This window comes from Pocillopora damicornis, chromosome 2 (genome assembly GCF_964200805.1).
Source record: "Pocillopora damicornis chromosome 2, jaPocDami1.2, whole genome shotgun sequence".
NCBI lineage: Eukaryota > Metazoa > Cnidaria > Anthozoa > Scleractinia > Pocilloporidae > Pocillopora > Pocillopora damicornis.
The window spans coordinates 35,453,053-35,467,666 of record NC_142671.1 but is presented as its reverse complement, the minus strand read 5'-3'; the positions used below and the strand labels follow the sequence as shown (position 1 = coordinate 35,467,666).

Sequence of the window (14,614 nt, the reverse complement as noted above, 5' to 3'; positions counted from 1 at the left end):
AAATTTAAAGTCTCGTGACTCGGGATCACGTGTTTTTGCATCAGCGGTTAACTTCAGTAGTGCCAGAGCCTCTCAAAATAATCAGCCACAATATTTGATGTAATTCTCTCAGAGATTAACGAAGACTTATACAAACTTTAATTGGTAGTAATGGATTTCTTCTCTGCGTTTAGATCATATTCATGTTATTGAAATTCACAGTATTGTCATCGTCAGGAAACTAGAGCCAGTATGATTTAAAGAAAACTTGCTTCGCCTGAAAATTAGCGAACAGTTTTTCTTTGGTCTAAAACTGATTCGTGGCTAATAAGTTTCATTGAAAGCAATGGTTTATGCCATGGCTGAGACAAAATCAGGTCCTTTGTCGCCGAAGAAGCCAGTGAAAGAGAAAATTGTGGGAATCTACGATGACTTTTTTAAGGTAATTGACATGCTTTGATTCTTTTTTATTTATTTATCACTAAATGAGTAATGAGTACGTGTATACGGTATATATGTTAATAGTTTTTGGTTATAATGCGTGTATCACTATTGCAATCATTACAAATAATACATGTATGATCAGTTTGTTTATTCAACATAAGTTTGCGTTGGCTACTCTTTTACAACTTCTGGTAATTGTAGGAGATTCTTCTTTAGAGCGCAATTGGCAAGATGTCAATGTGGCGTCTTTTAATTGTTTCATTTCGCAGTGATGATCACTGACATGATTATTTGGATGATTACCATAAAGAAAACATTTTAAATTCATTTGAATAGGAGTTTTGCGTGGAAAAACAATTACCTATGTAATGTTATGTTAATGATAGTAATTAGTACGTAGAATAACAGAACATGTTAAGAAGGATGTGTTTTGATCACACTCTTTTTATTTAGGGAGGTGAGCCATCTCGTGATAATCCAAATTTCTGGCATGAATTTTTTCTTTTGAGGGTAAGTTGTGATTGTTTAAAAAAAAACTTTGAGTGTTGACAGGAGTGGAGAGGGAAGGACATTGAGGTCATTCTCTCCTTTGGTTCCCAGCCCTTCTTTCCAGCCTCTCAGACTCAGTGACCTCTGACTTCTATCTTTGGCTCTCCATTGTGAAAAATTGTAGATAATTGATAAATGACTGCTTGTCTCCAAGGGTTTGTTTCAACATCACTCTTACCTCCTATTTCCTACTAACACCCCTTCCCCAACTCACTCTCATATTCATCCCTGCTCCTGTGCTCTGACTGCTTCAACTTTCAAGGCAATCATAGTAAACTAAAAGATGGTGTATGTGCATGTAAATAAATAATTTTGTCTCAAAATTTGTAGCTAGGTTTTGGCTTCTCTTTGGGTGTTTTTGGCTTCTGCTGTTGTTAGTCCTTAACATTATGATATTAATTTAAACTTAACTAATTTAGTGAAGGCATGGTGGCCTCATGGTTAGTGCACTTGACTCCAGATTGAGTGGTCTGGGTTCGAGCCCTGGCTTTGGTCATTGTGTTGTGTTCTTAGGCAAGACACTTTACTCTCACAGTGCTTCTCTTCACCCAGGTGTACAAATGGGTACCAGCAAATATGCTGAGGGTAACCCTGCGATGGACTAGCATCCCTTCCAAGGGGGAGTAGCAATACTCCTAGCTGCCTCATGCTAAGGAAACTGGGGTTAAGCGTCGGCCCCATGGGCCACTTGGGCTTGTATAAAGGCTTTACTTTTTTCTTTACTGTGAATTCCTTGTAGGTTAATGCCATCTACCTTGAAAAGTGTATCGACAAACTTAGTGAAGAGGAACTTATGGATATCAAGGTACAGGCTGCAAATGAAAGGCTACAACACAGTGTTATTTGTTACATGCATGGTTAATTTTATACTGTTATGAGGACTCATATCCATCCATACCAATGCCTTATGGCATGAGCAAGGAGTTATTTTAAGTCTAATTTAACTTTGTACACAACTTTTATTCAGGAGAACATCAACCTTCTGTTCGCCCAGTGCTGTATTGCTTTACGAGGAGATCACCAAATAAAACTAGTCAATGCTCTTCAGGTTTGTATAGTATTGGAATATCTTAAACTTTGCCTGATGTATAAAATTGCTTGGTTAAGATAATTTAGGATAAAAATAACAAAAAATCAACATGGTTTTGCTAATTGCAGACACTGTGTGCACTTGTGCGAGCAGTTTACAGAAAGAGATTAGGAGACCATGGATTTGACATAATAAACATTTTGATTGGATTTGATGCTGCTGAAGCTCAGATGCAGGTTTGTTCATTTACTTGAAAGTGTTTAATACTATAAAATTCTTGTTCAGTGTTGTGCTGCTTGAATAATATGCAAGAATCTCCTTAAAAATTAAAGATCATGCAGGAGTAGTTCAAATGGTGGATTGTGCCATCTGCTGAAAACATTTCGATCAGTTGAACAGTGCTGTTTATTTTGTTTTCTGCTGGATAACGATTTATTCTTTGGATAGCGATATGTGTGTTGGATAACAATATATTGGGAAGCAGGGATTATGTAGTGGTCAGAATGTTCACCTCTTATTGCTGTAGCCCAGGTTCAATTCTCAGACCTGTCATTACATAAGGGTTGGGTTTGTTGTAAACCCTTTAAATCCCAGAAGTGATCAACACGAAACTTCTCCCTATAATATCCTTACATTATCCAGCAAATAGGTAGTGAGAATATTCAAACTTATCAGGTAGATGTTGTTATCCTAATCTAGCACCAAATTCTCATTACTACTTTACAAGGAAATGTCTAGCAGCTGGAGGGGAGAATTGATAATTTAATTTTGGGAGTTAAAGGGTTAATTCCTGTCCTTGTTCTGATGTCTATTCTCTGGGTCCTCCAGTTTCCTTTTTCCAGGAAAACCAACAGTTCAGATTCCAATTTGACTTGGAAACAGCTGACAAGAAGAGCCACTTTTTGGGATGTCTGCTACTAAATTCCCATTCCCATTCCATTTCCATCTCTATTCCCATTCCCAATGATCTATTTTATCTCATTATCCATCCATTGAACAATTGGGATGAGGTGAATTTAAAAGTGTCAACTTGCATTTCATCCAGTATGCAGCAGAACATGAGATAGTGATAGTTAATTCTTAAATATTATCTCTAACAATTGCTACTATAAGCTAAATGTGTCTTTCATGTTAAAGAGTAATTACATTTTGCTGTTATTCATCATGATATTTCTTTTCTTGTGTTTAGGGACTACTGGAAAGTTTGCATACATTTCTTGTTGGTGATTATCCTGGTAATGATTACTTTATAACAACAAAGTTTAGTAATTTGCCTTTTTTTCAAGGGAACTTATCTTCAGCCCTTCGATATCATAGGTCAGCAAAGCATACAAATGTTATCTGCAATGTCAGCACAAAAATTTAAACTCTTAAGACAAGGGCTTATATGATATATTTAACTGTCAGATGTTCAAGGTAAAGCCCTTCCTACACTGTAGCTAGTATGCTCTTTCATCAAGACATCAAAAACTGCATGTAGATAACATCATTTGATTCTCAATGTTCCATTTGGAAAGACAGGTATTCTTCCTTCAACCTGATTGTCACCCTGATTTCCTTTTTCTTTTTCTTTTTTTACAGTGAGCTTAAAGAATCTGTCTCTTAAATTGGCTCTTATCCTTGTAACAGTAAGTACACGTGCAAAGTTAGTTTGTGGAATAATCTCAATCTTCTTTAACTCTTTTACTCCTTGGATCCCATTGGGAATTCTTGTTACTGTCTGCTGTGCAATTCTTACGACTTTAGTTCTGAGAATTTGTGATTGGATCAACTATTTATACCCTAAATGATATTTTTCTTTACTTTCATCACTCTTTTGCATGGTGGTATTTGGGTTTTGTAAAGGTAAAGTTCTGTCTTGGTCACTTATGGGAGTTTATTGGTTTAGTAGATATGTTTTCCCTCTAAATCTTGCCCAGTATGTGCAAACTTCATTTGTGGCAAGGGTTCCCATCTGAGCCTGACAGTTTTCATCTTTTTGTTGCAGGCAACAGACAATGTTAGTCAGAACACAATTGTGGAGTATATTATGATCAACAGCATCTTTGAAGCTGTTATTCAGGTAATATTTAGAGTATTTACAAGTTTCATAGTCATGAATACATTGTGAAACACAATAACCACTTTAGACACTCTATAATTATTCTGATTTACAAAGAAGGATGTTGCAAATTTTGTCATGAATTTGGGTCAAAGAAAACAATGCCACATTCTAAGATGGCTTGAACCTCTGACTTTGTAGTGGGATGCTTTGTCAACAGAGTTATATAAAACTCACGGTCTGGTGAATGAAGCTATTGCTCCATTCATTTGAGACATTCATCATACATTCTGTAAGGATCAGAAATGTCAAAAGGATCCTTTCCAGAGGTCAAGGTAGAAAGATGGTCATGTGAACTTTGAGCTTGTTTGTGGAATAAAGGAAGATCTCAAATTATGGGGAGAGAAAGAGAGAAAAAAGATTGAGTCATTACAGATAATTCAAGCCCCAGACCATCCAACTTCACTGTTAGATGGTTCATTCTAATAAAAACTTTCCATTGGTAAAGGTTCTTGCTGATCCAGTGGCCAGACAGCAACATGGATATGAAGCAATGCTGCTGCTGACAATTCTGGTGAATTACAGGAAGTATGAGGTTAGTGATGGACAATTGTAAACCTGTTGTATTATTTTGTGGATCAAAACTGTAAAGGAGATGCTTGTGAACAGTTATTGATAAAGTTGTATTACTACTGTAGCCAATACGGAATATATTTTACACTAGCAAAAGTCTAAATGATTTTAATCAATTTCCTTGCAAAATCACTTAAATTATTTTTTCTTTTTATGTGGCTATATTTAAATTCAATTATAATTTTATAATCATATTCATCCATTTTTGAAAAAATTCCATCTTTAAAATTGTCATTAAAAAAATTTTTTTTTCCTTCTTTTTTTCAGGCCTCAAATCCATATATTGGGAAGTTATCCATTTTGGACGATGAATTAGCTCTTAATGTATGTATAACAAAGAACAGTAAGGAAAAATTTCAAAATTGCTAATTAAGCTTTCGTTTATTTGTATTTGCAACGTTTAGACAGGTTGGCCCAGTTCAGCTTAAATCTGGTTTGCGTGGGGCCTTTAACGATACCAGGAGCTACATTCCTTACTCTTTGTGAGAAGTGCATGGGTTCCTTAACATCCCCTCTGCTAACAGGGGATGCAGATTCAGAAGAAGACTAGAATGGCTAATCATTTGTGGATGTCATTGTAAAGGCAGCAGATTTTCCTCAGTTATTTTGAGACCCTGAATGTTGGTCAAGTGTGGGACTTGAACTGTCAACCTTTGGCATGGCAGTCTGGGACACTACAACATGAGCTAACAGAGTCCTTTTAATAACTTGAAGAGCTCAATTTGACTCAGGAATGGCCAAATTTTAATTTTGTTCCTGTTCATGATAATTGTGAAGAACTATTTTACCATGTTCATGTTACAAATGATCCCAAACACTTGTAATTATGTTTTCAAGCGTAATTATGAAGTTAAAGAAGTGATCTTGTTAGATTTGTTTCTCTGGAATATAAACATAGTGATATTCACTGAATGTGCATCTTGTATTTCTTCTCCCTTTGAAGGGTTTTGGATGTGTTATATCAGCCGCACTTACCGATTACAACAGGTACGTTTTCAAAGATTAGTGAGCACACAGTATTTCCTCAAATAGGTAGCTATTCTCTTACCACTGCCCGTCCAAATAAGCAACCACACTCATGGCCATGAAGGAAAATGAGTTACCTTTGTTTTTTGTGTTACTAGCAAGCTTGTTCAAGTTGAATCTGTTTGGGGCCAATATTTTTATCTTATACTTTTCTGTTACCTTTTTAGCTTCAACTATATCTCCATGATTACTTTTGAGATAAAATTTAGCAATTATGTGGTTTATTTTACTCTCAATTGTTAGATATAATCCCATAATACACTCAGTTCAACATCTTTTACTTTGTTCCAGGAAGCATGCAGCCATGTTAGAGCAGGCCTCGGGAGGATTAATCAGCTCCATTACCAGCTTTGTATGCATCCTTCCCATACGAAATTTACTTTAAGTTCTGGGTGTGCACGGAAAGGGGAAAATTTTTTTAATCTTAGAACTTGCAATATATAGAGCACTTTTCAGCTGAGTTTCGTAAAAACCAAAACCAAAGTATCATAAGGGCCAATCAGAAGAGAGGAAAATACCACCAAAAGCCAATGAGAGCTCAAAATGAAAACAAGCAAACTGCTTAAAGCGCGGGAAAAACGCGGGCGACCAAGATGTGTTTGGTTTTAGTTTTGCGGCTGATTGGTTGAGAGAGTGACGCGAGTCTTTTTTTTCCAATCACAGAGCGAAGTGAACCAAAAATAACCAATCCCCGATTTCTTTCGACACTCACTTGAAAATTGTTCTATTGTAACCAAACTTAGTTAAAAGCACTTTATGATAGTCGTTCTTTCTCTTTCTTTCTTTCTACTTTCAACTAGCTTCTCGCATGTGCCAGTGCTTTACTTGTTCGTTTTATTGTTCCATAGGTTGGAAGCATGTTTGTTGCTGAGACAGAGCGAGCGGAATGTTTCAGGTATCCGATTGCAGCTTAGCTCATTTAGGACATTTAACTCACGGATTGCGAAATGATATGGATTTATGAACTCTGTAGAACTTCTATTGACACACACAGGCTCATTAGTAAGTTTCCGTTCTTCTCCTTGTGGGAGATGCCCAACGGTTAGCATGCTGGACGCTGGTCGCGTTATTGTGTTTTTGGGAACGACACTTTTACCTAGTACCTCTCTCCACCTATGAGGATAAATGTTTAACAGTGAAACCCCCAGGAAGCCTGATAAAAAAAAAAACGGGGCGGGGTGGCAATGCTCCTAGTCGCTTCACTCTACAGAAACTGAGATGAGCTTTGGCCAGATGAGCCATTTGACTTCTTAGGTAACTTTGCATGGTATGTAAATCGCTTTTGGGAGTATTAACTACCACCATTCCGGGATCGATTCACTTGAATAAGGATGTGCAACTGGCCTGTTTTTCACCCAACTCGGCTTTGGACGAAATCGGGTGCTGGGCACGAAGTGCGAGTCACGCACGAGTTCTTCCTCAAGTTTCTGACTCGCTCTGTTCGTGTGAGTCGCTCTTTATGTGCGACGCGTTCTTCATGCGTGACTCGCTTTTTGCGCATGACTCGCTCTCAGCGCGTGACTCGCTCTTTACTCAACCTCGCGATTACTTCCGCCAGCCTCAAAGACGCAATTTTTTTTTCTTCAGACTCATGTGCATCATGTAGCAAGTTTGAATGAGATTGGGGTAGTAGGAATTAATCAAGTTCCGTTTTCAATCTTTGCTAAACCTTCATGTTATCTCTTGTTAGCACAAATGAAGCAGTCCTTTTAGCTCTGTATGAAGCGGTGCACCTCAACAGAAATTTCTTCACTGTTCTTAGTCATGTTACGGTAAGCGCCTGTAGGGTTTTGACAACTTTAATTTACAGCTTTGATATCAGTTTTTTCGATAAGTTCGAAAGGACTCGAACTGTGGACCTTTGGAGCTTTCGGCCGATGCTCTTAAACTGAGCTGAGTTACAGAGAACTCGTTTTAAGTAAGGCCAAGAAGAAGAGCTAAGAGAGTTGCTTTTAAACGGCTTGTACAAACAATATTACATATTGAACAAGACCGTTAGTATTTTGGTCTTCACCTTACTAATTTGTTTAAAAACTCAGATGAAGAAAAAAGAGAGAGCCGAGGGAAGGCGTGATAGCCTACATTTTGCGAGGCTCTGTTTGATAATTTTTAATCTGCATTCATTTTGTTTGTCAAATGTTATCTTTTCTTCAGACCGCTCCTGGATCCAGTCCTCCTCCATCACCGACAGCCGCTCCTCCTGTGGTTGAAAGGACTGCCACCGGTCGGTACAGTTACATGTAATATTGGGTAATTTTTGATGGGTTCGTCTTCTTTGCGCCTCGTAATTGGTTCACAAAACTCGTGCCACCATTCCAACCAATCAGATGCTCTGGTCTTTGGTCCCTCGCGTTTTCCCGCGCTTAAGGCAGTTAATATATGTTTAATTTGAGTTCTCTAAGCGTTTTTGAAATATCTATCTTTATTCTGATGGGCTATCGAGATTTATTTGCTTTTGATTTCAAAAAGTCAGTTAAATAAGTACCATTCAAAATCAAATTCAGAGGATTGATTTTCATTTACGGACAACACTTCCACGTATGACTGCAACAACGCATTGCACTTGAAAATGCTAGGTTGTTTTGAATGTCGTAGGAGTAAGGAAAAAAAATCACCCAGCGCTTATGGCGTACTTCTTATTTCCATTGTTCGTTTTTATCCTTATAGCCGCTGTCGTTGAAGACTTTCCACCCGACTTGAGTCAGCCCACGAATTTACTCGTAACCCTCTTAACATATTCCTCCATTGCTCTACAGAATACAAAAGGTAAGGTAAAATAGGCCTTGATGTGTTTCTGTTTTCCTTCGCAAAGGAAACCCGTGGTAACTTCAATACTTTAGTCTGATCGTCCGGGTGAGTGTAGTCCTGAGATGGTCTGTTGTCGGTAGTAGTGCCTGATGTTTCGGCCACCTCAGCGGAAGTCAGTGTCAACGTAACGTTATTTGTCTTTCAGATGACAAAGGTGTAAGCAATGCCAAGCTGTGTCTGGTGATTTTAACATGTATTGTGGAGGTAAGATCAACTTCTTTGAAAACAGATTCTTTTAACGTAGGCGAACGGACTGCATAATTAGTAAACGGATATTTTGCAACAAACTGATTCTTAGTGAGAAAACTGACTTGGCCTCACAAAGATCCACCAAGCCTTTCTGAGTGATGGTTGCTGGGTGGTGAACTTTTCGTACAAGTGACAATCAATCAGAGATACGAAAAGAATTTTTAAAGAGCACGTAATTGGAATGGAATGTTCAGGTTCGAAATTAACCCCCCCCCTAAGTCTTGTGTGAGGGTGCGACGCAAATGAAGCTGTTGTCGCATTGAACGAAGTCATCATTTGCACATCTCTAACCTCTAAGATTATTGCATTTTTTCCCAACCTAGAAACTTCTAGGTATACTACAATACATGTAGCTTAATCTTCCAATGCTGTTTGTTGTTCTTCAGGATCAGTATGCGAATGTATTTCTTCACGACGCGAACATGACGTTCTCAGTACCACTTCACAGAGCGGTATGTACTGCGGACTATTTTAATTGAGCCCACGGTCGGTGGTAGAAGTGTACGAACAGCGAGAGTCGAAGTGCTCGTAATGTTTTTTGGTTGGATAATACACATCGGGAACCCATTTGGGAGTATCCGGCCAGCACGTCTCGGGGATTTTCTATTGCAGTGCTGGTGTCCAAAAAGATATGCGGCAAAGATAGCTTACAGCGATAACTGGACGGCCTTTGAGGAATTTGCAAATTGTTGGAAATGTTTTATTTTCGTTAACCACGAGTAGAGCCCCTTGGTTTAAAGGTCTAAAACCTTTTGATTCGGGTCATCCCAGACTCATTTCATATGTACCTCTCTTAGTGAAGCGTTCGATCCTTTACTTAATAAAAGCTTATGTGCTTATTGTGTCGTTTTTCTTCTTTATCATAGCAAATGTACCACAGAGGCCCAGTTATCGAAAAGAATGCTCCCTCAAGACCTCTCGCGTGTGCGTTACTTGGTAAGTATTTACAGAGAATTGTTTTCGGGGCTTCTTTATCACAAATCAGTTGAAATTATAAGGGAAGAATTATTGAATGTTTCAACTTCAATGAATGAAAGTGTTTGTTTTTCAGACCTCATGGTGGAATTTATTGTAACTCACATGATGAAAACTTTACCAATTGACTTGTACAGGTAAAAAGTAACGACTTTGAAAGTTTACTGTTTCACTAAGGTTATAAAATCTTGCAATTTCTTCCTGCGATTTTAAAACACTTTGAAGTAGACGGATAGGTTGCGATCGACGCTGGAGTTAACTGTCTTTTTGTTTCTTTACTCGTGCAGTAAGACATTTGGAATCTTGCATCGTATGCTGTGTTACCAGAAGAGATGTCGAGTGAGACTCTCCTATTCGTGGAAAAATTTCTGGACGGCCCTTATGAACTTCCTAAAGTTCCTTCTGTCCAATGAAACGGTCCTCACCAAAACCTGTGATATCTTCTCCCTGGCATCACAAGTACGTATACAACTGAATCTTCTTCTTTTTCCATGCTGAGATGATGAATTTGACGGTGGTATCTGTTAAGTACTGACACAAACTCGAGCAGAAATCACTCGTAACTCTTTAAACCCCCAAGAAAGACTTGCATCTAATTTCTCCTTACAATATCGCCCCTGAAGCAAACATAAAGGTCATGAGAATAAAGGAAATGATCACTAACTAAAGAAGCTCTTGATTGTTAAGCAAAGGAATTATGAAGAGAACAGTGCGGAAAATTTGCATATTGATGTTAAGGTGTGAAGGTTTTAAGTTGTTCCCCTATTTATTATAAGAGTTTGATGATGTGCGATAAACTTCGTTATTACTGCAAACGAAAAAGCGACTGAGGAAGGCGAGTGGTATATTTTAAGAGGTATACGTGTTTCTTTCCATCTAAGCTTTCACTATTATTTGCATCCCTTTATTGTAGGTCGTTAACATTTTTAATTTGTTCATCACGTATGGAGATACATTTCTTCCTTCTCCGACATCATACGATGAACTCTACTACGAAATCATTCGCGTTCATCAAATTTTTGACAATCTTTATTCTATGGGTAAGTAAATAACGATGTATAGGATATTATTAACTACTTTGTAAGCTTTCTTTCGCTTAAATTGAGTTTGTTCACGTGATATTAAGTTTACACAGCTTTCAGAGTAGTATTGTTGTTTCAAAGATGGTCAACTTGGTGGTGACTTATGATGTCACTGTTTCTCATTGGCTGAAATATACGCGCGAAAATTTAAGACCGACTCAAGCCAATCTTGGGGTAACATCGAGCTAAATAACACGTCAAACGTTAGCGCATGTGCAAATTTTGTAATCACTAGATGGCGTGTTTTCAGGCTGTCGGTACCAGCTGTCTCACAAAAGTTACAGACAACCACACAAGCCAGTTAGTCACGTTGTTTACAAGCGTGAAACTTTTTTGGCAAAGCTCAAAACAGAATGCTAAATCAACAGGATATCCGCGCTTGAATAAGCTTTGTTTTCAAAAAGTCTTGAGTTTTCCTTTTTCCTGCTTTTGTTTCCTTTTTATCGATTTCTATGAAAGGTTCAATTTTCTTTCGCTTATTTTGTGAGATACCGTTTGTTTTTCACGTTTTCCTCGTAAATTTTTCGCGAGATTTTGGCGCAAGGCCGGCCAAAATTGTTTCCGTTGTGCATGCCTTATGTTTAACCGCTGTGTTTTCTTGGGGTAACAACGAGCTAAAGGGAAATGTCAAGACGTGCATCAGCGGTGAAAGAATTAACTTAGAATTTCTTTTTGCCATTACTCGTCAGCTGTTAACGATTTGTTTGATGCCAACAGCGTTAAGACACTCAACAAATGGTGGCGACTGGAAGGATGCGGCTTCTCGTTTGGCGAGCTCTTTAGTGAATGTCAGGTGAGATAAAATTAATTTTGATCGAGTTTCGGAAAAGGCAAAGTTATCACAACGGCAAATTCGAATCAAAGTGTTATAGCCAATGGGGACTCAAAATAAATTAATGTTTACGGCCTGAAGAGCTAGACTTTCAATTTAGGTGGACAGCATTTGAGTTAATTTGCGCATCCTGCCATAGGTCATCCTGGTTTCTGTTCCATGAAGCGACCAGGAGTAATACTTCAAGTAATACTTCAATACTTGTTAGTTCATCGCAGCTTCACAATGAATGTAAACGCTTGACTTGCCTTGCATTCTTCTTACAGGGCAATCATAAACCATTTTACGCCAAAAATCGATTCATGGGCAGCTGTCAATCACCTGACGTCAATGACTTCGGAACAGGTTTGTACATTGCTCAGGGACCAATAATTTTATCGCCTTGGGGTCGGAGGATTTAAGGGGGTCCGCTTGGTTTTCAGGGGGGAAAGGGTATGAAAGAGGAACTATAGAAAATTCACGGCCAGTAAACTGCCTTGGGGGGGGGGGTGGGGGAGGCATGAGAATATTGCATAAACTTAACCCTTGATACAACTTACAACCAAAATCCTCCGACCCTACTCCCCCAGACGATTATCGGTCCTTTTGCCGAATTACTCGCTTTTGATGGTAAATCGCTTGGCTTGAAATGGTGGCTTATTACTAGGCATTTAAAAGTAACAACGCTGTATGATAATTTATGATTTCAGGTATTGGGCGTAATACGTAGTAATTATGACACTTTGACGCTAAAACTCCAGGACAGTTTGGATCATTACGAAAAATATTCAGAGAAACCGAAAGAGGCGGCTTTCTTTACTCAACTGGTGAGTATACACTATTTAGTGATTAATGCTAGGCTCAATTTCTACACGAGTCTTTTCCAAACAAACAAACCGAAAAAACTTTTAACACCTACGTTAAACGAGATGAATTACAGCAATTTTTAATTGAGTTTCAAAGGAACCGGGATCTCATTGGTCTTGCTTTACTTCGCTCTGTGATTGGTCTAGAGAACTCGCGCCACCCTCTCAACCAATCAAATGCAACCTGGTCACACGCATTTTCCCGCGCTTGAGACAGTTTCTTGTTTTTCATTTGATTTATTATTGATTCCTTTCGGTATTTGTGAGTTCAGCTTTCGAAGGTCTTTTCTTTGTTCCTTCAGTTGACTTGAAGAGGACAGAAAAACTCGATATCCACAGATAGATGGCGTTCCCTTTTTAACACGACTTTTAACGTGATTTTCATTCTTATTTGCACAGGTACGTTCAATTGTTATTGAAGTTCGCCGGACAATTTCCGTCAGCAACCTCGAGCAGTTTAGTTTGCTACAAGAATTTGCGACCATACACTGAAATGTGTTTGCTACTAGACCTGCTGCAGTAAATGGACTGGACGAAGCAATCTCCGTTTATATCGAGAATTTGCGTCAAAGAGATATACAGACCTTATTTAATGCTCTTTGGCATCGAAGTGGTTTTATAAGATGGTCTTTAGTGGAAAATAAAACCGGGGTATAGTAAATGGGCGAAACAAAGAACCATGATATAGCTGGAATGTTTCATCGTCATTGATCAGCGAGTGTACTCCATCAATCCTCGTAAACACATGGCGATCATTCCAGGTTTTGAACGAATGTTCAGACGAGAAATATAACGTGCAATAAAGGATGGTATTTTTTTTCAAGGGAATCTTCACTACAATAAAAAGAATTGATTCCATGACTTTCAGTAAATCGTGTTGCATTTTTAAGAGCGAACATGAGGTTTATCAAGCAATGTTCAGTGCAGAAATGGTTTGTGAGGGGTCGGTCATTTTTTATCGCCTGGAGGTGTCACGATAAATTTTACCTGACTCCACTATAAGGCTCAGTAATATTCTTATGGTCAATTTTTATCCTCTGTTGGCGACGACTGATCCCACTCCGTTGGCCTGAAAACCATGTGATCTACCCTAAAATCTTCGCGCCACCCCAACCCCCTGGCGATCAAAAAGAGTGACTGTTCCCTAAATAGTGTTGCAGCGAAATTGTATATTTACAATGATACAGCGGTGAAAAATATATTCACTATGGGATTTCAGATTTCAAATGGTCTCCAAAGGTTTTATTGTTGATATTTCATTTTGAGAAAGATAACCAGACGAGCTGACAAACAACCGTTATAGCAAGTGAACTTTTGAAAATTTCATGGTATTAGTTTATAAAATGATAACGAAGAAAAGATTTCAAAATTAAAACATTGTTTGAGTAGAGAAATTAAATGGTGGTCCTATTGTAGTAGTTTAAAGTGTTTCTTCGTTGATTTAATCACTCTCCATCAACAACAGAATGGGTTTTTTTAAAGAAAAAGGAGGAAATAAAGTAGAGTCCAACAAGTGCCTTTCCATACCTTTTAATAACATGGGAACTCTGAGGCTCGCTGGCCAACTATCTGATAGCAAACTGAAGTAAAAAAGTTCAATTACAATTCAGGACACAGCTTACTGAGCCCCATGAAAATCTTACTCAGAGGACGGCAGCGTAAAGAGGAAATACCTTATCATCGATTTATCTACGACTTCGTAGACTGCGAGATTTTTGTGGCTACTGCCTCCTCTATCATAGGAGACGAAGCCACAATGTTACGGGGATGGGTAAGTGAGCAAGCGCGTGATGATAAGTATCAGTGGAATTCCGATATTGACCTCATTTTCGCTCGATGTTTCCCGGTGCTTCCTTTTTTTTCCTCGGAGTATCTTATCAGTCCGACAGTCGCATGATACACATCTTAGCTCTCTCCTTTTGTGAATTCTGGCCTATAGCCAATATAGCGCACTGGGTTTTCAGTTCTTTCTCAAAATCTGATTTCATGGACACAACATTTTGTTTGATTGCCGATCAACAGGCTCCCAGCTTCTTGCACGGTCTACTTGTAGGTCAACGGCATATCATATTCATTTCAAGAGACAGGTACACCATTTCCCGGGGATACGTCGGGATCTAA

General features: G+C 38.5%; 1 protein-coding gene across 1 annotated transcript; it reads left to right on the top strand.

The window, feature by feature from the left end:
* Positions 1-33: 33 nt before the first annotated feature.
* LOC113668065 (armadillo-like helical domain-containing protein 3) lies at positions 34-13,365 on the top strand. The gene is made up of 26 exons (XM_027183950.2): positions 34-421; positions 877-933; positions 1,712-1,777; positions 1,940-2,020; positions 2,131-2,238; positions 3,192-3,237; positions 3,584-3,630; positions 3,990-4,064; positions 4,552-4,638; positions 4,944-5,000; positions 5,620-5,663; positions 5,994-6,054; positions 6,551-6,597; positions 7,393-7,474; positions 7,857-7,926; positions 8,370-8,468; positions 8,656-8,714; positions 9,146-9,211; positions 9,626-9,695; positions 9,811-9,871; positions 10,022-10,193; positions 10,648-10,774; positions 11,534-11,609; positions 11,915-11,993; positions 12,338-12,454; positions 12,893-13,365. The coding sequence occupies exons 1-26, from the start codon at positions 326-328 to the stop codon at positions 12,983-12,985; spliced, it is 2,043 nt and encodes a 680-aa protein (XP_027039751.2). The 5' UTR covers positions 34-325; the 3' UTR covers positions 12,986-13,365.
* The last annotated feature ends 1,249 nt before the right edge of the window (positions 13,366-14,614 follow it).